Source organism: Pyrus communis, chromosome 11 (assembly GCF_041283825.1).
Source record: "Pyrus communis isolate YQ-2024b chromosome 11, ASM4128382v1, whole genome shotgun sequence".
Classification (NCBI taxonomy): Eukaryota; Viridiplantae; Streptophyta; class Magnoliopsida; order Rosales; family Rosaceae; genus Pyrus; species Pyrus communis.
In genome coordinates this window covers 4,801,572-4,826,939 of record NC_142575.1, presented here as the reverse complement: position 1 = coordinate 4,826,939, position 25,368 = coordinate 4,801,572, and the positions used below count along the sequence as shown (strand labels likewise).

Below are 25,368 nucleotides of genomic sequence, written 5' to 3'. Positions count from 1 at the left end.
TGCAATTATTCAAGTTTTCCACCATTTAGATCCAAGTACTTTCTGGAAATTATTCAGGTGACCAAAATACTTTTTTGTTTTTCGTTTTTGGAATCAAGTAGATAAGTGTGCTTGTAATAAAATATAAAATAATACAAAAAGTTAGAAACATGTATTTACAAGCAATGACGCCTGCGTGATGCTATGAGTTCACAACTCTATTTACACATATTTACAAACTATGTTTACAACTCTATTTACAAATATATGTACAACCATATTTACAATCCTATTTACACATACTAATCAGCATTTTCGAACTAAGTTGATCGACACTTCAGAGTTTTTTGTTTCCTCATATGTTCTATGTTTACAAATTGAAAAAAATAGAAGTTGTTAATGTAAATCATGACATTTTAAGTGAAGATGAGGAAATAAAATGTAATTATTGTGGAGCAGTTTTCTTAATTGCTAAAAGAAATTGAATACTTTCTTCAATCGATTCTCATATGCATTTAATAAGATATGTTAAAAACAAACATATGTTAATCCACCAATTTAAGTGTGCCACAAGGAGAAAAAATAAATTTTCAATTGCTCATCAATAATTAAAATTGACATATATAGAAGGAAGTAGACTTTCCGAATTGCTCATCTCACAATTTTATTAAGTTGATCACAAGAAACTCTTCTAGCACAATTCTTAACCTGCAAATAATGTGATTGTTTTCATCCTATTGTAAATGGAAATATAAACCTTTATTCTGATGAATTGTAAATTAAGAGAAAAAAAATGCATAAAAGGACACAGGATTTATAAGATCTAAAAAAGTATAGAAAAATGAGTAGCAATGCATGTACTGAATTCCAAGTCAAAAAATAAATATTTTATTGTGTGGGCAGTCAGACCTAGAGAACTGATTGAGAGGATTTGGATCCTCTCCTAAGCTAATGGAGAGGATTCTCCTGATCCATCATCGTGGACCATTAAATTTTTATCCAACGACTACAAATAGGGAGTCCCTTTAAAATTATAATAATTGTAACCATTGAATAAAAATCCAACGGTCCACGATGATGGGTCAAGAGAATCCTCTCCATTAGCTCAGGAGAGGATCCAAATCCTTGATTGATATACCTAAAAAATAATCACCTGAACAATAAGTACAAATGATCAAAGATAAAAGAAACAAAGTCCATGGTAATAACTGATATAACAGAAATGTCATGTGACATTATCTAGTGAATGAATTAGTTAATAAGGTTAGAACGGTATTGTTGTAATTATCATTTGTGGATATAGAAGAGGTGATAGGTCTTTCATTTGTGATATATTGTAATACTTTCTAAAAGTAATTAATACAATCTCTCTTTCTCTTCTCTCTTTGAATCTCTCTAGTCTTCTTCGTTCTCATCAATTATGCAATCCATTGTTCTTCATAGTTTTCTTAGGTTAATACATGGAACATTGTAAAAGAGCTCGTAGTTCAGTTAGTCAAGAGAAAAAAAAGAAAGGGAAACCAACTCATCATTGCTCTAAACATGAAATCAAAATTCAAGGGAAACCGTCATAGAAAACCAACAAATTACTTGCTTGGTAAAAGAATAGGTTTTGGGGGCCTGTGGAAACCCCAACAAAGTTGACGTGGGTATTGAGAGAGAGCAATCCCAAATCTTAGAGCATTTTCAAAGGAGATGTCAAATATATTATGTCAAAATTTTATTTGATGGCTAATGTGACAAATTGAATACAAATGGTAAATTTTTTTTTCTTTTTCAATGGATGAGTTAAATATTTATTTTATTATTTTATTGGGCCTAGAGTTACATTAACTATTAAAAAATAATCAAAATTAGTTTTAGTTTTTATTCTATTGGTTGTTAATGAGACCCATGCATTAAAAATTAAATTAAATGTATTTGACTCCTTCTTTGTTTGTTGTAAAAAAAAAGGCAGCTAGAAAGTAATGAGTCAAATGACTCACATGCCACATCATATATGGCATATCGATTGATGAATACTTAAATATCTTTTAATCCTATTTGACATCTCATTTGGAGATGGTCTTACTTTGTCAAACGCTTAGAGAATTACAAATTCAATAAATAAATAAAACAAATGAAAAACTTTAACTTAAAAAACAAATAAATAAAACAATTTGTAATCCAATTACAGGACAAATTATCAATGCCTCTTCGAGTTTTACATCAGTTTTTTTTTTTTTTTGAAGGTAGAATCAGAAAATTGAAAGAAAGAAAAAACAATACAATTAATTTTTACATTAGCTTAGGTTACTTAGATATCCGTGTAAGATTTCAATTAAAAACAAATAAGGGACAGGTCAATAACATATTTCGCTGTTAAAAGTTGAAATAAAATATTTTAGAAAAAAATTCAAATCCATGCAGAGTATAAAAGAAATGAAGTACAACAAATATTAGAAAATATTGTTTCATTGATATAAGATGACAAAGTTGCTCAATGCAACACCGAAAGGAAAATATAAAAATATTTAAAATGACAATTGACAAAGTTTGCCTAAATGTATTGCCTTAACGTCGTGTCGGATTCCCTTAGCATGGCTTGTAAAACATGAGAAATAGTGTAATCGGTATACGTAATAATACATCATGTGTTATTATATAAATTATAAGATATGTATGTTAAAATGTTAATAACTTAAAAAATAAAAATTTTCACCACTTCTATAAAAATAAGTGGTGTACCACCCATATTCCGGTTACAATGAAAAATTTCTTGTAAAATCCATCACAAATTATGTTTCTAGTCAATTTTCTCGAGAAATTTTTCATTGTGACGGGAAAATGGATGATATACCATGTGTTTTTATATAAGTGGTGAGAAATTATCTTTTTTAAGTTATTAACTTTTTAGCACACATATCTCATTATTGATATAGTAACACCTCCTGTTTTAGTTACACTGAAAAATCTCTTGATTTTCTCAGTCAATTGATAGTTATTGTTTAGTGTAGTCGCCTGTCGTGTCGGAGGCCAGGCTTACAAATGTCCATATTCATCTCTTTTCTCTAGGTTTCAAAATTATCCAGCGCCTTTGTTGAAGAAACTAGCTCAGCTCAAGGTGAATTGTTGTACTTACTGTGTGTAGAAAACCGTGTAAAACTTAACTTAGTTGACAATGACCTGAAAATGAAACCGAAACCGTTCGGTCATAACATACATCGTCGTTTGCTTCTCTTTCTTGTTTGAGAAATTTTATTTAAATTCATCTAACTTTTTTCGACACCTAATTTAAATTTTAAATATTAATTGTCTATTTTACTCTATTATATAATTACTATTAAGTACAAAATGAAATTAATAATAAAAATCAAATTTATCAATAGACCCACATACTATAACTAAACCCTAGCATCACTCTTTGTTTATCCTACATTCATTCCGACTAAAACCCTAATAGCTCTGATAGAGAAAAACAAGCTTTTCTATTGATGGATGGTGATTTTGAAGTTTTTAATCCTCCAACTAAGATATAACTCGATATATGAATATTTTGTTTGTTTACTTCTTCTTTGGATTAAATTTCATACTTTTTATATTATATTGTATTTGTTTCTCTATGTCATCTGTATGTGCCCCAAAACACCAGTACAAGGACTTTTGATTAATACTGCAAAGACATAAAACTTGATTCTTTGTGCAAATAAAGATTGTTCAACCTTAGCCACGAACTAGCGGGTGGCATGTCTTGCATCTTTTTTTATTCGAAATAGCTTTAATTTGTTTATTAACATAGCAACAAAACACCCAGCCCTATGTCACTTCAAAGTTTCTTAAAAAGTACATGAACATGCTCGATTTAAAAAGGACTGAATTGGAGCTTGCATAACATTCTCTTGGCCAATTCAAGTCTATGGAATGATTTTTGGATCCCGTGTCCATGGATGGGTTGTGGTAGCCAAAATAAAAAAATAAAAAAAATAAAAGCAACCATGGAAATGCTAGTTCTATCCGGCAAATGCAATTATAGGGGGCAAAAGATGCCTTCTTGAAAAAAAAAACTTTCAATTAGAAATGTTATTTTATAAAGAGAATGAGTGTAAATATAATTTTACATTTTGAATTGGGTTTGAGAGGGTAGTTTAGGTAATAAATTTGAGTTTAAAGAGATATTAATTATTTAATAAAAAACAATATGAATGAAGAAAGTAAGTTGATGTAGAAAAATGTTATATGAGTTCAAATAAAATTTCCCTTCTTATTTTCTGTTTTGCTTGTATTTGTCCCTTGAAGTGTGCAAAATCCACTTTACCTCATCAAAACGCATTTTGACCAAATTTGGCGGATTTGACGACGGGAAGTAAAACAGAACACTGAAACATGGTTTAGAGGGAGCTATCCAACTGTGTTACATGCGGTCTATGGGCCACAAGAAATGACACTAGGCAGAGTATTCCCTACCAAGTCTTCCTGTTCTTCCAGCGACTGCTCTGGCTGCTTGTGAGCAAGAGTTCTCCCAAAAAGGGTTTTTTGTTATAGGTAAGTTGAGTCAAAAAGTGTTGGAATCGAAGTGACATTACTAGTAACACATCATTTAATTTGTAAATTTTATCTATAAATTTAGTCTTTATAGTATCACCCTTTGTAAGCGTGGTGTTACAAGTTTTTCTTTCAAGTCTTTCCTCTTCCACAACGTCACATGAAGCCCCATTTTTTTGAATACCTAATAATCAAAGATTAGTTGTCATTCACTTTAAGTTTAATATTAAAGCTTGAGACTAAACTATTAAAAGCATATACATTTATTTTCCACACTTAATATAAAATCAAAAGGCGAGTTACCATGTATTCTCTTTTTATTTCAAGAAAAAATTGGAAAGAATACAATAACTTTATTTCTCGAATACCCAAAGATATGCGGCTTTTAAGCCAAAATGATCATTGAGATTGACATAACTCCTCATTTTGGTCATTGATAGTGAAAAATTGTTAGAAGTCGTTCATGAGTTTGTCAACCGTAAATTATTTTAGTCATTTTGTGAAAAATTTGTTGATATTCTTTTAGCTTTTGCATTATTAGATAAAACTCTGCAATTATTTCACGTAAACCTAAGAAGTTGCTATTAGAGACTTCATAAGGTCTTTCATTTGTTCCACGAAACGCTAAATTACAGATGACAAGCCATTTCACAACAACAATAATTCTAATTATTACTTGTTTCCAATGCTATATCTCTTTCTTGATTCTCATTTGGAATTCTTTGACAATTGCGTGTGTTTTTGTGAATCTGCATAACATCATTTTCTATCAAATTTACAAATGTCTCATTCTTTTTGGGAAAAAAAAAATTATTAAGAGATTCTCTTAAACTTTCAGAAATTTCGTTATCCTTTTCGTTTTTTTTCTTCATATTATTATAGAGTTGTTTCTCGTAGACATGGCTTTAATAATTTGTTACAAAAATTACTTACACACAGTATAACAAAAATTTCTAATAAAAATTATAATTCCAATATATATCATATATTATAAAAAGCACTAACTGACTAACATATATTATATATATATTTTTTTTAATTTTTTTTCTTTTTTTTTTCAAACATATATTATATATCATAGAAAGCACTAGCATATATTAAAAATCGATAAAACTGAAAGAAAAAAAATGGGTTTGACCTGAAATTCCAGATTGTTACCGCTGCAGGTGGAATGAAAGGGACGTCTGGCATCGCCACCGTGCTGGATATTCCATGTTTGAATGCAAATTGGGTGTTCCGTGTTTGACTTGAATACTGGAACTAGAATTTCGAAGCGGCAATTCCGGAAGACGAAGAGAAGAATGTGGGTGTGCAGACTGTATCAAAATAATATTTTTTTTTTTTTATCCATTTTAGGCTCTGGACAGGGACCTGTTAGTATTGGTCTTGGGTCGGCCCTGTACGTCAGGCAATGCTTTTTAGGGTATGTCCTATTTTCTGGTTGTGATAATTTTTTTTATTTAATTTATGGTTTTAAAATGTAGGCTGGTGCCACCTAGTATTAAGGTTTAACAATATTTCTCTTCACTTGTAAGTGAGAGGTTTTAAGTATGATTCTTGCCAAATACGAGTTTGAACCACGTTATTGCTAGCCAATTGTAAGGCTAAGTCCACTCTCCTTCCCCATAGTCCATTATTTGGTAAGAATAGATCTTAAAACCTCTCGCTTATAAGTATCGAACTTAAAACCTCTAATTTCCTACTGGTCCAAATATTTGAGGACACGGGTCCCCGACCCGGACCGTATCAACACTCCAACTTTTTATTGAATTAATCTCCACCGTCCACACCCATTTTCCACACATATCACAAAATCACAATTCACACGGGTCTCTCTCAGTTTCTTGATCTCTCTTTCCATAATTCACACACCATCCACCGTTCGTTGTCGTTGTGAGTGGGAATTGTTCGTCGGTGGTTCGACGTCGACTCCCTCCCTCAGTGCCTCTCTACTCGATTGGAATTTGGGTTTGCTTTTCTGCCTGGGTGGGAATTGCTTCTCTATGGGATTTTGTAGATGCGAAGCTCTTTTTGGATTTTATGCAAAATACTTTCTATGGGACATCTCCACGGTTGATTGGTCCAAAGCAACACTTTCTGGGTTTTTTGTGAATTGTTTTATGCCAAATGCTTTCTGGGTTTATTCAAATTTTGATCAATACCATAGTTCGCAAATCAGTACTAAATTTATTGTACTACACTACATCTCCACCTAAATTAACCCCGAACCTCTCTCTCTAGATCTATTATTTTCTTTAATCATCATGATTGTTAGATTGTTTTTTAAGAGAGATCAAGTTATGGATATGAAACCCATCTAATTTTGAAGCTCAGTCAGATAGTTTCTATTCTGAAAGAAAAAAAAAAAAAAACCAAAATAGACCCGTGGACCCGTAGGAATCGGCCCGTTTGAAATGGGCTGGGTTAGATCCGGATTCCGTTTTCAAATTTCTATTACCAGATCCGCCCCACTTCGTTTTATTTTTAAATCGGTCCAGTTCGGTCCCATTCATTTTGGACCTGGCCTAACTCGTGCCCAGCCCTAATATATCATAGAAAGCACTAACATATATTCCAACATATATTAAAAATTGATAAGAATGAAAGAAAAAAAGAGGGTTTGGCCTGAAATTCCAGATCGTTACCGCTGCAGGTGGAATGAAAGGGACGTCTGGCATCGCCACTGTGCTGGATATTCCATGTTTGAATGCAAATTGGGTGTTCCGTGTTCGACTTGAATTCTGGAACTCGAGAATTTCGAAGCGGCAATTAAGACCGGAAGACGAAGAGAAGAATGCGGGTGCAAAAACTATATCAATATATATATATATATATATATATATATATATATATATATTTGTTTTTTTATCCATTTTGGGCTTAGTATTGGACTTCGGTAGGCCTTGTTCGTCACACAATGTTTTTTAGGGTCAGCCCTATTTTCTAGTAGTGATATTTTTTTATTATTTAATTATGGTTTTAAAATGCAGAGTGGCGTCACTTAGTATTAGGATCAAGTGATATTTCTCTTCATTTGTAAGTGTGAGATTTTAAGTTCGATTTTGCAAGTTTAAATCAAGTTATTGCTAATCCATTGTGAGCCTAAGCCCACTCATTTCCCCTTAGCTCATTGTTTGGTGAGCATCGAACAAAAAACCTCTCGCTTGTAAGTATCAAACCTAAAACCTCTTATTTACAAGTAAATATAAGATTGTAGTACTAACTACTAAGCGGCCACAGGTGAGGAATTAAATTATGGTTTTAATTCTGTGTTTAACATTTTGGTTTCTGAGCAGTCTAAGTTTGACGAATAATTAAGCATTTGTCAAATCATCTAAACAAAACAAACATCATATGGCTATATATTTGTCTGAAATGTTCAAGTATTCATCATATCTTTATTTACAAAGATATATCAGTGCAGTAATTTCCCAAACCCTAGCTAAAATCGATATAGTTCAAGTGAGACGATGATATCGAAAACTCAGCCTAAGGTGGTTCCTGTTGTAGACTTATCCGATGAAAACTTGAAGCCTGGAACAGATGCATGGCTCTTGGCATGCAAACAAGTCCAGCATGCACTAGAAGAGTACAGCTGCTTTGAAGCTGTTTACAATAAAGCTACTTTGGAAATTCACAACTCCATCTTTTCTGCGATAAAAGATCTTTGTGATCTTCCATTAGAAACTAAAATGCAGAAGGCCAGTGATAGGCCTTTCCACAACTATTTTGGCCAACTTCCACTCAATCCTCGCTATGAGACCTTGGGCATTCAAGATCCAGCATCCTTAGAAGGAGCTCAACGCTTCACAAATATCATGTGGCCAGCAGGAAATGACCGTTTTCGGTAAGGAAAATGCTAGAGAGACTACATGTTTGTACCACATTGGTGTATCATCTAATGTGCTAAGTGATGTATACATGTCACGTCAATTAATGAGTTTATCTCATGTTGGTTGTATAAATCACTTATCATATGATGGGTACATCAATATGATATAACTTTGTAATCTCCTTATTACTCTTTTCAGCAATTGATTACTCAGTCCAAAGTTTTCCTTTTTTTTATGCACGTATATATGGACCTGTTGAGGAATGCTAAAGAGCACTCCTAATTACATTTGTCGTAAAAATTTACGTGTTTCCAAGTTCGAGAAGTGCTTTTTGAAAAACAGTTGTCAAATGATTCTTCAGGAAGTCATTCATGAAGAAGCATTTAGATGAGCATAACTACTTCTAACAAAAGCAGTCCCAAACAAGTTGTATATCGCTAGACTTATGCTAGCAGATTAGATTCAGATCAAACATTTAGTGAAGAATCAACTTGATCAATTATCCGAATTTAAATTCTGACAATAGAAGCATAGTATATATACTATTCAAAACTATGGTAATTAAAAGAGCATAAATATATAAAATTAACATTATGTTTGTTCTTTGAACTAGTGAAAGTGTTCATTCCTTCTCAAAGGTGGTGGTAGAATTGGATCAAATGGTGAAAAGAATGGTGTTTGATGCTTATGGTGTGGGGAGGCTTTATGATTCTTACAAGGCATCAACCACTTACCAGCTTAGATGCATTAATTATAAATCACAACTTACGAATGAGACTACTGATTTGGGACTGATTCCTCACACGGACAAGAATTTCACATCCATACTACACCAAAATGATGTCGGTGGCCTGCAGATCAAAACAAAGGATGGCGAGTGGATTGAGGCTGCACCTTCTTCACCTTCATCATTTCTAGTGTTGGCATCCGATTTATTCATGGTGGGTCACTTTCACATACCATGTCGTTTTAGCTTAGATCGTTGTATTGCAACTTGTTCTTTTACAAAACGATATTCTAAACTGCTTGATTAGTTTACGGGAAGTGGATTCAAACTTGGGTGTAAGGGGAACAATGCAAACTGCACTAGGGAACGTAACTCACACTTTTGCTTTCTTTTTTTTCTTTTTCTCTATTTTCATTTTGTAGGCATGGAGTAACGACCGAATATCCGCCTGTGAGCATCAAGTCGTCCTGAAAGAGAAGAAAGCAAGATATTCACTGGCATTATTCTCATATATAGGTGATGGAGTTGTACAGGTACCTGAAGAGTTTGTTGATGACAAACACCCCTTAAAATATAAGCCATTTGGTCATTTCGATTACCTTCGTTTCTATGAAACTGATGAGGAGGCCCGGAAATCGAAGAATCCTATCAAAGCGTACTGTGGTGTTTAAGATCTCTTTTGATCTGAGAAGAGAGAGGCACCCTTACTGTTACTTTGTTGTCTTCGTTTCGTTTCTTGCTGCAGTTTCTCTACTGCACGCTTTGACCGTTTCTTTGCTATTGAATAAAGAAAGTTGTGTGTGGGAAATATGTTGAATGCCCACTTTGTAATGTTATGGTTATGGTAATGTAATAATTTTCAATGAGTACAAAAATATGCAATATCACATATAAAAGCTTTTAAGATGAACTAAAATATTTTTCTAAAGTTCTTTGAGCTTGCTGGTATGTAATACTTTGTCAACATAGACACTTTCTTGTTGAAACCAAAATGTTCTAACTTCTCAAGCATGTTTACAACTTTTTGGCATGAAACCTTAAACACTTCCACGCTGTCATCCTCAAGATTATCACATTCTCCTTCTTGCCTAATTACAACAATGATTTCTTCTTCAGTTAAAGCGTAGACAACTTGTTGCTCATTTGGATGATTTAGAGGTATACATTAATATCCACTTGATTAGCATGGACAACGGGCTTCAAGGAACAACAACTTGGAGTACAAGTGAAGAAAGTATATATGTGCAAGAAATAAAACACTTGGCACCCTAAGAATCCTATTTAGGAAATTCAACATTCCTTAAGGATAATTAAGTAAATAAATAATATTTTTAATTCCACCTCTATCAAGTAATAACCTATGTAAAGTTATAAAATTAGTATGGTCCTAACTTTATGACGTTGTAGACGTTTTATTGTACATATTTTTTAATAAAAAAAGGGTAAATTACATTTTCATACCTCAGGTTTGGGGTCCATTTCAATTCCTTACAACATTTTCGAAACATTTCACTTTCATACCTTAGGTACTATTTTATTTCAAAATAATACATCCGTTACATTTTCCATCCATTGATGCGTTAAATACTGACGTGGTTGCCAAATGTCTTCCATGTGGCAAAAAAAAAAAAAAAAAAAAAAAAAAATTAAAAAAAACAAAAACAAAACATGAATTTAAAAAAACAAAAAACTTGAAAACGCAGAAACCCACCCCACCCCCGCAACCCCTCTTCTCCCTCCCAAGCATCCCAACATCCCTAAACCTGCAACAAGAAGAAGAAGAAGAAGAAGAAGAAGAAGAAGAAGAAAGAGGAGGAGGAGAAGGAGGAAAAAAAAAATCCCAGAAATCATCTTCGCGTGGGGGGTTGGGGGTGGAGACGGAGGGATAGTTTCAAATTTTTTCTTTTTTTTTTTCCTTTCTTCCTCCCTCTTCCTCTTCTTCTTCTTCTTCTTGTTGTTGTTGCATATGTGGGTTAGTTGGGGCGGGGGAGACGGGAGGGATAGTTTCAAATTTTTTTTTTTTTTTCCCTTTCTTCCTCCCTCTTCCTCTTCTTCTTCTTCTTCTTCTTCTTCTTCTTGTAGATGTGGGTTAGTTAGGGGGGGGGGGGGGGGAAGGGATAGTTTCAATTTTTTTTTTCTTTTTTCCTCCTCCTCTTCTTCTTCTTCTTCTTCTTCTTCTTCTTCTTCTTCTTCTTCTTCTTCTTCTTCTTCTTCTTCTTCTTCTTCTTCTTGCAGAATGTGGGTCGCTGTGTATTTCAATTATTTATTTATTTATAGGTAGAAAATTCAGGTTTTGGGTGGGATGGGATGGGTTTTTGGATGGGAGGGGAGGTGAAGAGAGTGGAGGAGAGGGAGGTGGTTAGGATGCTTGGGAGGGAGAAGAGGGGTTGTGGGGGTGGGGTGGGTTTCTATGTTTTCAAGTTCTTCTTTTTTTTTTTTTAATTCATGTTTAAAAAAATATTAAAAAAATATTTTTTTTGCCACGTGGAAGACATTTGGCAGCCACGTGGCATATATGTGGCAGCCACGTCAGCATTTAACGGATCAATGAATGAAAAATGTAACGGAGGTATTATTTTGAAATAAAATAGTACTTAAGGTATGAAAGTGAAACGTTTTGAAGATGTTGTAAGAAATTGAAATAGACCCCAAACTTGAGGTATGAAAATGTAATTTACCCTAAAAAAAATTTCATAAACAAAGAAAGAAATAATTAACCACACACAACGTGTGTTTGAAGATTCAATAAAAAATGTAAAATTGCTATTTTGTCCCTATTTTGTTGGGTAATTGTTCATTGTTCTTCTCTATTAAAGTGAGGGCATTGTAGGAATATCGACGATATTTACTGATTCACTACAACATTGCCGAAACCCATTGTAGATTTCAAACTTTTGAACTCTTTTGGTGAAAATTTTCTCTAATTTCGACTAAATGTAGATGAGTTGATATACCCAACCCGTTGCAAATCTCTGTAATTTTTGTTGAAGCCAACCTATATCGACATCGATATGTCTATTGATATTTTCATGAATTTGCGTATCGATATTTCCACATATATTAATATTTTAAACACTGCTTACAAGTTATTTTTTTCTTTCCTTCCAAGACTAAAATTTTTAGTTGAAAAGATGCAATGAATTTGAAGGTATAAAGTTTCCCTACTCATAAAAGGAATAAAAGTAAATGTTCCCTTCCCCCAAATTATTAGTCAGATGAAATATCAATGTTACTTGCCAAAAACGGTAATAAGAAATCCAATAAAATAAAAACAAATACAGTAGGATAAACCCTACGCTCACAATGAAAAGATTACTTGGACCCGAGGAGAATTCCAGAAACCTAACTAAATTCAGTCTTAAAATTGACACAAATTGAGGTGATACATGCACGTCTACTGGCGTACCTACGCTATGCCAAATATGCTTTTAAGGGTAATATTAAGTAAATCAAATTTATATAATTAAGTTAGCCAAGAATGAAAGAAATGCAATATTGATTAATTATATCGGCCTCAAGAGAAAAACTTGGTGTCCTCAGTGACTTAGTTGATAATACATTGTTAATTTATGTGAAAAAATGTCTACGCATGTAATTTTATTGTTTGCTTTTAGTACGTAGGAAAAGAGGGAATGACTACGTGCATGGTCATTTGCATATAAGAAGTGAGAGACTTATTTTACTCGCGCGTTGTACAAGTTATCTTTTCTTTCCATCTAACATTGTGTTTAATAAACCACGAGCTGGTGGCTCAGTGGTAAGTGACGAATTATGAGGCTTCCTTCAAATTAAAAACTAAAGGTCTCAGGTTCGAAATCTGCTGCTGGTGTGGAAACCAGACTTGTGGCCAGGGAAGAGACTGAAATGCCTATGTGAGTCTTTCCAGCCCCCTTGTGGATAACTGTAGCTTTGCCACCAATTGTCCTCCTTATTAAAAAAAAAAAATAAATAAAGATTGTGTTTAGTATGCAGGAAAAGAGAGTTCCTCTAAAAAATAACTTCCTTTCCCATATTGGAGAGGCCTAAACTTGGAAATCCGGAGGAATTTTTTTAATAAATAGTCCAAAGAGAGGTAGGTTTTTGGTATTCTTATCTAATCCAGGTCATCCTCTTGTATTTATTGGACAAATATGCGTGTGGGTACTTCATTTTTTTCTTTCCATTTTGTTCTTTTAGATTTTTTTCATGAAATAGCAAGATTACTTGCCAAAACGGCAATAATAAAATAAAAACAAAATGGAAAGAAATATACACACATAGATACTTGTCTAATAAGTACAGGAAAGATGACTTGGACCAGAGGAGAATTCCAGAAACCTAACCCTACATTCAGTCTTATAAATTGACCCACATTGAGGTGATACATGCACAAACGAAACCTAGTTCTGAAGAGATGTCTGGGGTAGCTTCAGAAAACCAAGATAAGGATGAAGATGAAGCTGATCGTGACGGTATTTAAGCATCGAATCTTTGATTTACCAGAGGTATATATATCTATCTTTAACCATTCTTTTAAGCACTTCACCATCTCATCCCTTCCTTCAAATGGATCTGATAGTATCATTCACAGTTTCTGTTCTTGAGACGAACTAACAATTTGTGCTTCTCAATAACAGGTCACTAATAGGCCAGCTGAAGCAGATGGCTTTTGCTGGCCTGATCTCACTGCAGATCAGACTGTTATGCATACTGGAGAATATCTTCCACATCTGCAAATTCCCATTAGGCTGTGTTCTCCGTACGGGAGATCAACAAAGCAAAGTTTAACAAGCTATCCAGCTTGACGTCAAGGGAAATCATGTTTTGGAGCATTAGTACAAAAGCTTGTGCTCAAACTCTAAACTTATTACGAAAGCCCTCGATCAGTTCTGCTGCAAGAGGTTAACTATGCACTGGGCATCGATGTACCCTTTTTGCTTGAATCAAACTAAGCTAGAGAAATTTGGAGTAGGGATGCAAGAAAGATGACCTTCTTTATGAAAAATCAAACCGAGCCAAACTAGCTAGATAAAGTTTTGTATCTTATTTTTTGCAGCAAAACTCCGTCAAACAATTTACTTTTTTTTTTTTTTTTTTGGCTACAAAATTGGGTTATAGATCCACCACAAGGTTGGGTAGCCTTAACCGGATGTGTGGTAACAGGTAAGCTCGGAAGCTGTTACCGTCCCTGTCAGGGGAGATGCCAACCATCTCTCCTTTCTATGAACACATCAAACAATTAACTTTGAAAAATTCTGTCATGTAACTGTTTAGAATTCTGTAAAGCTTACTATAATTGAAGCTGGTAGGGTGTATGTGTATCATCCGCTTTTTCGAAGACAAGTTGTAGTCATTGGTCACTGCCCTGATTAATGTCTAAACGTTTGAAATTTAAGAAAGGGTGCCTAGACCTGTTGAGGTATCGGGCTAGACCGCCTAGCCCGCACAAATCCGCCTAGGCACCCAATTAGATTGCGACTCACTTAGACAAAAAAGATATCACTTTCATTTTGCATTATTTTTTTTTTCAATAAATTGTAAAGACATGTTGAATACTTAAATGAATACACATTATATACTTGTTCTCCATGTTTTTATTATGTTTCAATACTTCATAATATATATGTCATTCTATTTTGTAGTTTATGATGAAATTATATATATTTTAAGTATAAACATACACTTATTTACACGAAATATAATAGATTTACTTAAATCCGCCTAAGCGCATGCCTAACCGTCTAGATGCTAGCCCTAGCATGCGGCCCGACTAGCGCTTAGCGTCTTTTAGAACCTTGTGTAGTCCACATAATTTTTATCTTGTCGTCTAAGGGTTTTGAAATGGTGAAAATGTAATCGTGTGCACAATGCAAAATTTTTTGTTTGGAAGGTGTTTGTGAAAATTTCTTACAACGTAAAGGCATAACGAGTTGATTTTCACACACCATTTTTAGTTTCTCACACTCCATTTTTATTCCAAACCATCATCTAAACTACATATTAACAAAACTATATTTTCCTTCTCTCTCTCACGTTTCTCCCCAACTTCTCTCTTTTATATTTAAACACACGTAGTATGTGGCTTCATGTAGTATTGAATAAATTGAAAACAACAGATAACATTAAACATGGAGCATATGAGAGCGTAAAAACTAAAAGGGGTGCGTTATTTATTTTCCAAAAAAGTCACTTGTACTAAATTCTAGTGATAAACTTTTTCACTTGCGAGTGAGAGGTAAATTCAATTATCTCCAAGACAAATTTGAACTAATTTATTATGATTAGATCATTGTAAAGCTTAACTCATTCTCTCATCCGTTGATATGGTATGTATTAGAAAAATATTTTTCAAAGAAACAAAAAATATTACACAACCAAAAAAATCTTAAAATTGTTACGAATTATTTTTAGAGAACTTTAACGAAAGCTTCCGGTACTGTTTACTTAAACGAAAAATTATATTTTTACACTAAAAAGTTAATCTTGGTATTATTCATTTTACCCTTTATTTTATCCTTATCATCGTTAACCTCAAAAAATTTCAAAACATTTTCATTAATTTTTTTTATTTTTAATCACTTGCACTCAGTCAACCGACGAAACCCCCCAAAACCGCCACTTCACAAGTCGGCGGGTCAAATGATCAAAATTCCATTCATTTCCTGTCCTAACATTTCTTCATTTGTTTTCTTCAAAAAGCCACACACAAAATCTGAGGAAAAATAAATCCAAAAAGTGGTTGATCATCGTGTATAAATGAATGCCCACACTTGAAAACCGTCGTCTTTGATGAAAGTTGACGGCCATGGACGACGACGCCACCAGAACCAACATCCACCGCCACAAAACCCGCAAGCGCCGCCTGAGCGCGGATGAGGAGCGGAGCAAACGCAGCGACGATGAATTGGATCAGGAGGTCGACGTGGAGGTCTGGGAGGCGCTGAGCAAGAGCTTTATGCAGGTCCAGTCCGTACTGGATCAGAACCGCGCCTTGATCCAGCAGGCCAACGACAACCACCAGTCCAGAGCCCCCGACAACCTCACCAGAAACGTTTCCTTAATCCGCGAGATCAACTCCAATATCTCCAAAGTCATCTCGATTTACTCCGATTTGTCGGCCAATTTCTCCGGCATTGTCCACCAGCACCGCGCCGCCATAACCCCCGCCAAGAACGACAACGACAGCGGCGAGACAGGGGATCGGAAATTGGATCCGGTGAATTCGGGCGTTGAATCGCAGTGATTTCGATGACGTTGTGAGTGTTCTGTTTGTGTTTGAGAGTCTGCCTGTAAACTGTTTGATGAAATGCCTGCATTGTTGTAGACATTAATGTTTGGTAATGTTGTGAAATGTCGAAAACCTTTTCTTAATTCAGTGTTTGTTTGGTATTTGTTGTAAAAGGATGAAGGCTGCGGGATTGCTTGTCTTCGACCCGCAGATATTACAAGGTATTTATGTTCTCCTGTTTAAATTCACCTTGTTGTACTCTTTTTTTTTTAACTGTCAGCATTTTAATTCCTTTGTTGTAATGTGGATGGATTGTGCATTGCGTTTCAATTGCTTTGTTCTGTACAATTGCACTGTTGGCAATTGAGTAGGATGGCTCCTTCACGTTATGCAACTAGTGAGGTCAAGACAGGATGGGCGAGCACGAGGGTTCTCGTGTCCAAGCCAGTTGGTCAGATACTGGGTTTAACTTTCCTAACCCATTGTTTATAGCGATATTATATCGGTTTATAATGTTTTTATGGAATAATGATCCTATGAACATAGCTTAGTCTACAAAAAAGATCCAATTTTTTTATGTCGTATTTTTCGTTATCCTTCAATGCTTTCTCATCCGAAATGAGTTAGCAGAATAGTATGATGATCAGTCCTAAGTTGTTTGTTTCTTATGTAACTATGTCCCTCTTGATCTAGGCTTTAAATTGGAGATGAAAGCGGTTAAAGTTAATACCCTACATGTTGGGTGCATAAGAAACTAAAGATGGGTGTAGTTCTGTACTGGTGAAATTTTATTATAATGTGCTTTGAGATATTGTTCGCTTTGGTGAGATCAGTTATCGTGTCATCCATATGCCTTCAGAGTGTTGCATTGCGTCTCTTTAATCTCCTTCGTCCCTAATTCTCTAGGTTTTACATTGATAACTCGGCCTTATTTTGAAGTATGGAGAAGTTTGTGAGAAGACCACTAATGATTTTCTTAATCTTGTTTTGGTAACTTCTCGCGTATAGGGAATTAGGGACAAATCGGTGATTCTCAGTGTTGGGCAGATGTAGGTAGTAGAGTAGGTTATGACTGGTAACTAGCAGCGATTCGTTAACAAGTACATGGAAATACAGGCGTAAGATGTGGTGTTCACGCGTCTTAAATTGGGATTGCTTTGGATTAGATGGACTCAACAACAGTGCAGGTCATGATGATGACAGGATTGTTCCACATTGTTAGATTAACAATCAGACAGTGCTCAAATCAGGATGAGTTGATTTAAGAAAGGCCACGGAAGGTAATTTGAAACTTCAATTCCAAGCAACCTCAAAGGACACTAGCAACGGCATGGTACAATGACAAATGTGCTTGGATGTCGGAATGCTGCAGGAACAGATGTGCCTTGGTGCAACGAACATGGATTGTCTCAAGCGACGTGGTGGTCCTGTTATGAGACGTCTTTGAATGTTGTAGGGAATGTAATGATTTCATTTTGCTCTTCATAATGATGCAAGCACTTATTTGTCCTTTGGATTCTACATTTACGTGATTAAACTTTTCCAATCAAACATTGTGGTCGAGCTTTTTTGGCTCTGGCGGAATGTTTACCGCCATGGATTCTTTCATTGTAATGCCAATGAGTTTCTGTGCTTAACCAATCATAACGAATTCGCTCAGGAATTAACTCAATAACAAGAAGAAATCAAAGAAACATCTTATATTATATAAACTACAAAAGAAATTACAATCCCCAGCAGTCGAAATAAAACAACCGTAGTGATCACAATTACATCTTATATATAAACATCTTTATATAGACTAAAAACGAAATTACAATCTCTCGCCGTCGAAATTAGACAGCTCGTCGTCACCTATACGTCTCCGATCTACTGATCATTGAACACAATTGCCCATCCACAAACAGTCGTCCCAACAATTCATCCCATCCAACGGCAAAAGGCACTTGAGTTTCGTCAATCTGAAGCAGCTTCTCTTGCGACCATGCAGATTCACAGTCTAATGGTGCGAACAAATCGTCGAGGTCAAAAAACATATCTTCACCGTTGTCAAAAAGTAAATCTTCATCCTTCAAAAGCGACTCATCACCTTCGCTGACCAAGCTTATCGGCACATAATCTTGATCGGAAAAATTTGCAGGCATCGTACTACCGTCAATGTTGCTTATGCACTGCTGATCATGATTAATAGCGTCACTAATCATCTTGTAATTGCTTTCATCGAAGGGCAGGACAGGAGCACTGCTAGTACTAGGGCAGTTTTGTAGTTCCTCAATGGTATGGGTGATCACGCTAGTAGTATTTGGTGATCGCACTTCGTTTCTTGCCTTTGTTTTCGCCGGCTTCTCGCTCTCTTCTTTTCTTGCTCTCTTTTTTGTTTTCGCCGGCTTCTCCTTGACTTCTTTTCTTGCTCTCTTTTTTGCCGGCTGCTCGTTCACTTGTTGGGTTGAATTCGAATTATTCTTCTTGTTTTCGTTCCTAGAATTCTTTTTAAGTCGGCAGAGAACCACCTTCCCAATTTCGTGATCGGAATCATCAGCGCAGCCAACTACACTGGGAAGAATACTGTACTCTTCCAAGAGCCAGTCACCATCATGCTCGCATCCTTCCTTCTCATACCGCAATTTCCTCTTTTTCCCAATAGCTTTTTCATTCTGCATATCCTTTACCGGCTTTGAATTGGATTCGCTCCACGTACCTCCGGCGTCAATTTCACGTTTGATGCGCGCCTTGCTTCTAGGCTTGAGTTGGCAGAAGAAGTACAAATCTTGATCTTCAAGTCCCGGCCCGCCGAAATTCTCCCAAACCACCCACGGTGGAGTCTTGCCGAAGAGGTCGAACTCGTAGATTAAATTCTCGCAGTACTCTCTGTGGAGGAGTCTGTTGTAAAGGAAGAAACTGATCAATTCCTGATCGGTCGGGTGAAACCGAAACCCCAGCGGCATTCCGTTAGAACCCAGCAGCTGATTTTCATAAAAACCCAGCGGCACAATACCACCATAACCCTCCTCCTCCATTGTTGAGACCTCGTTAGGGTTTCTCTCTGTTGTTTCAGACACTCTCTTTTGGTGCGAAATCGTATGAGATCTTTCCTTACCGGGCTAGGTGATTATATACTTTTTCTTCCCAAGTCTCTGCCGTTTGATCTAATCTCATCTACGGCTGGGCGAGTTTGACGTAAGTAGCCGTTGGGTGGGCAAAATAGTCACGTGGTTAGGGGTTCAAAAGAATTTGAAATATCCCACCGTGGTAAGGAAAAGTATACACATTTTGTCCCGAGTTGTGCGCGGAGCACCGCCGCTGTGCCGCCACTGGAAGTTGGAAACCGGGTTGGATAAAATCACTGTTTGTGTGTTTCAACTTTGAACTCGGAAGAGCCTACGCTTGGAGTTCTTATGTGTTCTGGGCAATCCTGACCCGTTGGATCTAATCCCATCCCACGGTGGATGATTGTGTTTTAATTATCCTAATGGAATCTGGAAAAGGGTACTAATGGAAGTTTGAAATTTTCGTATTTTAACCTGAAAAAAATAGGAGTCGTGATTTTCTACTTTTTCTTATTAGCGGCTGCACGGCGGCCTTTGGTGTTTGACACCGAAGTCAGCGTTCAATATTGGAATTTTGTGCCGTTAAAATTATTCAAGTGAAGCCCTCGCTCTCACAGTGCTGGGAAGATATCTGTAGATAGTAGAGTAGGTTATGCCGGTCACTAGCAGTGATTCTTTAGCAAGTACATGGAAATACAAGTGTAAAATGTGGTGTTTCACGCGTCTTAAATTGCGATTGCTTTGGATCAAATGGACTCAAAACTATCGTTTGACAAAAAATTTAAAAAAAAAAAAAAATGCAGGTCATGATGATGACGGGATCGTTACACATTGTTAGATTAACAATCAGACAGTGGTCAGATTCGGATGAGTTGATTTAAGAAAGCCCACGGGAGGTAAATTTGAAACTTCAATTCCAAGCAACCTCAAAGGAAATTAGCAACGACAAATGTGCCTGGATGTCTGAGTTCTGCGTGAACAGATGTACCATGGTGCAACAACATGGATTGTCTCAAGAGACGTGGTGGTCCTGTTACTGGGATGTCTTTGAATTCTGTAGGGGATGTTATGATTTCATTTTTCTCTTCATAATCTCTCATTTGTCCTTTGGATTTGAATTGGTTCTATATTTATGTGATTAAACTTTTCCGAACAAACACGTGAGCGATCCTTTATTGGCTCCGACGGAATATTTACCGCCATGGATTCTTTCAGTGTAATGCCAATGACTTTGTGTGCTTAACCAATCAATTACACGTTCATCATTATAAAGAATTTACTCAGGAATTAACTCAATAAAAAGAAATCAAAGAAACATCTTATATTATATAAACTACGAAAGAAATTACAATCTCTAGCCATCGAAATTAGACAGCCGTAGCCGTAGTCACAATTACATCTTATATATAAGCATCTTTGGATAGACTAAAAAAGAAATTACAATCTCTCGCAGTCGAAGTTTGTCAGAACGTCTCCTCTACTGATCACTGAACACAATTGCCCATCCACAAACAATCGTTCCAACAATTCATCCCATCCAACGGCAAAGGCACTTGAGTTTCGTCAATCTGAGGCAGCTTCTCTTGTGACCATGCTGATTCACACTCTAATGGTGCGAACAAATCGTCGAGGTCAAAAAACATATCTTCACCGTTGTCAAAAAGTAAATCTTCATCCTTCAAAAGCGAATCATCACCTTCGCTGACCAAGCTTTTCGGCACATGATCATGATCGGAAAAATTTGCAAGCATCGTACTACCGTCAATGTTGCTTATGCACTGCTGATCATGATTAATAGCGTCACTAATCATCTTGTAATTGCTTTCATCGAAGGGCAGGACAGGAGCACTGCTAGTACTAGGGCAGTTTTGTAGTTCCTCAATGGTATGGGTGATTACGCTAGTAGTATTTTGCGAACCCACTTTGTTTGTTGCCTTTGTTTTTGCTGGCTTCTCTTTGACTTCTTTTCTTGCTCTCTTTTTCGCCGGCTTCTCCTTGACTTCTTCTCTTGCTCTCTTTTTCGCCGGCTGCTCGTTCACTTGTTGGGTTGAATTCGAAAAATTCTTCTTGTTTCCGCTCCTAGAATTCTTTTTAAGTCGGCAGAGAACTACCTTCCCAATTTCGTGATCGGAGTCATCAGCGCCACCAAATACACTAGGAAGAATGCTGTACTCTTCCAAGAGCCATTCACCGTCATGCTCGCATCCTTCCTTCTCATACCGCAAATTCCTCTTTTTCCCAATAGCTTTTTCATTCTGCATATCCTTTACCGGCTTTGAATTGGATTCGCTCCACGTACCTCCGGCGTCAATTTCACGTTTGATGCGCGCCTGGCTTCTAGGCTTGAGTTGGCAGAAGAAGTACAAATCTTGATCTTCAAGTCCCGGTCCGCCGAAATTCTCCCAAACCACCCACGGTGGAGTCTTGCCGAAGAGGTCGAACTCGTAGATTAAATTCTCGCAGTAGTCTCCGTGGAGGACTCTGTTGTAAAGGAAGAAACTGATCAATTCCTGATCGGTCGGATGAAACCGAAAACCCAGCGGCATTCCGTTAGAACCCAGCAGCTGATTTTCATAAAAACCCAGCGGCACAATACCACCATAACCCTCCTCCTCCATTGTTAAGACCTCGTTAGGGTTTTTCTCTGTTGTTTCAGACACTCTCTCTTTTGGTGCGAAATTGTATGAGATCTTTCCTTACCGGGCTAGGTGATTATATACTTTTTCTTCCCATGTCTCTGCCGTTTGATCTAATCTCATCTACGGCTGGGCGAGTTTCACGAAAGTAGCCGTTGGGTGGGCAAAATAGTCACGTGGTTAGGGGTTCAGAATAATTTGAAATATCCTACGATGGATAGGAAAAGTACATACATTTTGTCCCGAGTTGTTCGCGGAGCACCGCCGCTGTGCAGCCACAGGAAGTTAGAAACCGTGTTGGATAAATTCAGTGTTTGTGTGTTTCAACTTTGAACTCGGAAGAGCCTACGCGTGGAGTTCTCTATAAGTGTTCTGGGCAATCCTGACCCGTTGGATCTAATCCCATCCCACGGTGGATGAGTGTGTTTTAATTATCCCAAAGGAATATGGAAAAGGGTAAAAGGAAATTTCAATATTGGAAAATAATTTTTAGTGGATTGTGTCGCCATAATTTTTAATTCATGGTCCAAACTACAATTTAGAAGTGGACCAAAATTGTTGTGTCGCCATAATTTTTAATTCATGGTCCAAACTACAATTTAGAAGTGGAAAAAATATCGAAAATTACCGGACCAACCGAAGTCGTACCAAAATATTGAAAAAGAACCATACTGAAAGTACATAAATATTCGGTACCCAAACCCAAATCGATACGGAATTTTTTTGTACATGATTCGATATGAAATATTAGCTTTTTCGGTAAGACCGTAAACCAAAATAAAAATATGTGTAATATTTATAATTTATTTTTTTAAATATAATTTAAAATTATTTACAACCATCGAATTTGGTTGAGATTTAATCTCAATTGTTGAATTCGAATGAAGCCCTCTCTCTACCTCACCTCACTTTGCTCTCTCATCCTCCGCTGATTTCTCTTGATATCTCTTCTCCTTCATATTTTCCATCTTCGAATCCGACCATACCACACACCCACACAAACAACACCCACATCACACTAGTGAGTCATCGACTCTTTCTCTCAATCGAACGCACTCATTCTCTCTCTCGACTAACCTCTCTAAGCTCACTCACCCACTCACTCACAGACTCACTCTCCCTCTCTCTGTCTCTCCGACTCTCTCACAAGACTCTCACTCGATCGAAAAAAAAGAAAAAGAAAAATTCTAGAATAAAGAAGTTCAAACCATACCGAACTGTACTGACAAATTAAATAAAAAATTTAGAATACAGAAGTTCGGAAAAACTGAAATTTCGGTTAGGTTTTAATTTTTCAAAATCCCGTCCCAAAGTTCGGGAATCCTTGTTAAGACTCGGTACTAGCAACATTAGGAAAAACTGCATTCTTCTAAGTACCATCCACCTTGATGCTCACACACCATTTGTTATCATACTGAAAATTTCATTTTCTTCCCATAGAGCTTCCGTTCTTCACATCCTCAACCCGATTAAGGATGTGAAGACAACCTGCTTTGTAGGCGATGTCGCTCCAAGTACCCTTGAACTCAATCTTGTGACTATACGCAAAACATCCGAGCTCAAATGTTGAGCTGGGAGAAGAAATTACACAAGTTTTGATTGACGAGGTAAGGTATTCCAATTTCCCCAAAAGATTGAACTCATGCACACAATGTTATTGTCCGCCACCGTTAACGACTCCGTGGTTATTGTTTTCTTGTACATGAAGTAAATGATCAGTGGGATGAAACCCTGAACCCTCCATCCCATTACCAATTTACCATAATCATAAATTAACCGTTGTTATGTTTATTTAAGTTTTCATCGGAAAAAGGAGAAAGACAACCTGAAAACCTTGCTTTTGATATGCATTAAGATAGCGTGAGCTTATTCTTATGCACTCTTTGAATAGGAATCATTGGTACAGTGCCAAATAAGTTATCGGGGATACTTTTAATGGTTTCAGTACCTCAAATAGTCTCTCACGGATGTATAGGCGCTGCGGTTTTTTTCTTGGCCAGAACGAATGGAGAGCTTCCCCCTCTATCCACCCAACTCTTTGGTCTTAAGAAGGATGCCGAAGGCAGGGCTAGTGAATGGAGTGAAGTCGTAACAACGTAACCGTACTAGAAGGTGCGGATGGATCAACAAAAACTAAAACAAACATATAATAACGGATTCTAAATTGTAATCAAGCATCCAACCTAAAGTGGGAATGGGCTAGAATTATGAACTTATAATCTATAATCTGATAATTTGATTGATTCAATATCAATGAACCAAGAAAGGAGAGTTGAGGGTTGGAACGAGTGTATGCATACATCTCGATTCGAAAAGAATCAATTGAAAGAATTCCAAGAATTTTCATATATTTGACATATATGATAATAACACACTTAAGAAAAATGTATTAAATTTTCCAAGACTTTTATTCTCTCAAGCTAGCTTCGAGAGAGAGGGAAGCCAATTCCATGGCGTCTGGAGGGGAATAAAACAAACAACAAGCTGCATGCGATACCGATCCCAACAGGGAACGCCACTAAAAGCTGCCTGGCCTCCTCCGATGGCTTGGGGTAGAAGCAATTGACGACATTTTTATCAAACATTGCCACCGCAGCAAATACAAGTACAGACATGAGGGCATGGAAAAAATCTCTGAACTTTACCCTATATTTATCTGCCTCCTCCGGCGCAAGTGTGATTTTGGAACCGTCGAGAATCCACAACCCTTTAGATGTCGCCAACCCGTATCGGACCTTGCCTCTTTCGTCCCTCAAGCTGTCGGTGAAGCGCATAAGGAAGCAGGTAAGGCTGCAGAAAGTTAGGAGGAGCACAGTCATGGTTTGGTTGAGGACGGCCGGGCACTTCCCTTGGCGTGTGAAAGCGGGGGAGAACATTTGGAACACGAGGACGGTCCCCGTGGGGAGAAGATTAGACAAATGGGCTGTGCCTTTGAATGTCTTTCTAATGGCCTTTCGTGCCGGGGTTTTTGGTTGTTTTGGTTTTGGGGCTATTGAACTTGATCCTCCTCCTCCTGCATTATTATCCAAAAGTGGTTGCTGTGTTTCCTTGACCGCAGCCATGTCGCGCAGATAAGGCGATAACTCTTTGAAGCCTTAGACTCTTTCCTCCTCGAAAGAGGTAAGTCAGCCTTCCTCCTGCACAAACAGATCGAACCACACAAGAACACAAGATCAAACGAACGAATGAAGAACGATGAGAACACTGGTTTAGTAATGATCAAACGAATTATAAATGGTTAAAGAAACTGAATATTGAAATTAACAAAATTAGAATTTGTCGTTCTGTTTGGTTTTGGCAAGTAAATGGTAAAAATTAGTGATCAACTGCTTTCATAACTGATCCGACCTTCCAGAAACTCTTGTAAACATTAATTTTTGTTTGGGAGTTTCATTTGATTGGTGGGGACCAATATGAA

At 36.6% G+C, this 25,368-nt stretch overlaps 4 protein-coding genes, 1 non-coding gene and 1 pseudogene across 7 annotated transcripts; 2 read left to right on the top strand and 4 right to left on the bottom strand.

Annotated features, from left to right (window-relative positions):
* The first annotated feature begins 7,927 nt into the window (after positions 1-7,927).
* On the top strand, positions 7,928-9,893 carry LOC137741621 (putative 2-oxoglutarate-dependent dioxygenase AOP1). The gene is made up of 3 exons (XM_068481316.2): positions 7,928-8,347; positions 8,947-9,274; positions 9,483-9,893. Exons 1-3 carry the CDS (start codon positions 7,971-7,973, stop codon positions 9,729-9,731), a joined length of 954 nt encoding a protein of 317 aa, XP_068337417.2. The 5' UTR covers positions 7,928-7,970; the 3' UTR covers positions 9,732-9,893.
* A 3,371-nt stretch (positions 9,894-13,264) lies between these two features.
* On the top strand, positions 13,265-17,908 carry LOC137743520 (protein EARLY FLOWERING 4). Of its 3 annotated transcripts, none has more exons than XR_015953770.1 (3): positions 15,638-16,295; positions 16,442-16,488; positions 17,276-17,908. XR_015953770.1 is itself a non-coding variant. In XM_088680663.1 (2 exons), exon 2 carries the CDS (start codon positions 15,845-15,847, stop codon positions 16,280-16,282), a length of 438 nt encoding a protein of 145 aa, XP_088536789.1. In that variant the 5' UTR covers positions 13,265-13,544; positions 13,677-15,844; the 3' UTR covers positions 16,283-16,511. The 3 variants fall into 3 exon arrangements, 1 of the variants encoding a protein (XP_088536789.1); XR_015953771.1 differs by lacking the exon at positions 17,276-17,908 and adding an exon at positions 16,639-17,078; XM_088680663.1 differs by lacking the exon at positions 17,276-17,908 and adding an exon at positions 13,265-13,544 and having other exon boundaries at positions 13,677-16,511.
* Positions 14,141-14,269, bottom strand: LOC137743965 (U6atac minor spliceosomal RNA). The gene has a single exon (XR_011069570.1). It is a non-coding gene; the product is annotated as a U6atac minor spliceosomal RNA (small nuclear RNA).
* Positions 17,909-18,027: 119 nt separating the features above from the next.
* Positions 18,028-19,446, bottom strand: LOC148692720 (uncharacterized; annotated as a pseudogene).
* Positions 19,447-20,610: 1,164 nt separating this feature from the next.
* Positions 20,611-22,103, bottom strand: LOC137743169 (uncharacterized). The gene has a single exon (XM_068483062.2). It carries the CDS (start codon positions 21,930-21,932, stop codon positions 20,799-20,801), a length of 1,134 nt encoding a protein of 377 aa, XP_068339163.2. The 5' UTR covers positions 21,933-22,103; the 3' UTR covers positions 20,611-20,798.
* Positions 22,104-24,166: 2,063 nt separating this feature from the next.
* Positions 24,167-25,012, bottom strand: LOC137742304 (protein DMP7). Its single transcript, XM_068482136.2, has one exon. It carries the CDS (start codon positions 25,010-25,012, stop codon positions 24,371-24,373), a length of 642 nt encoding a protein of 213 aa, XP_068338237.1. The 3' UTR covers positions 24,167-24,370.
* Between the last annotated feature and the right edge of the window lie 356 nt (positions 25,013-25,368).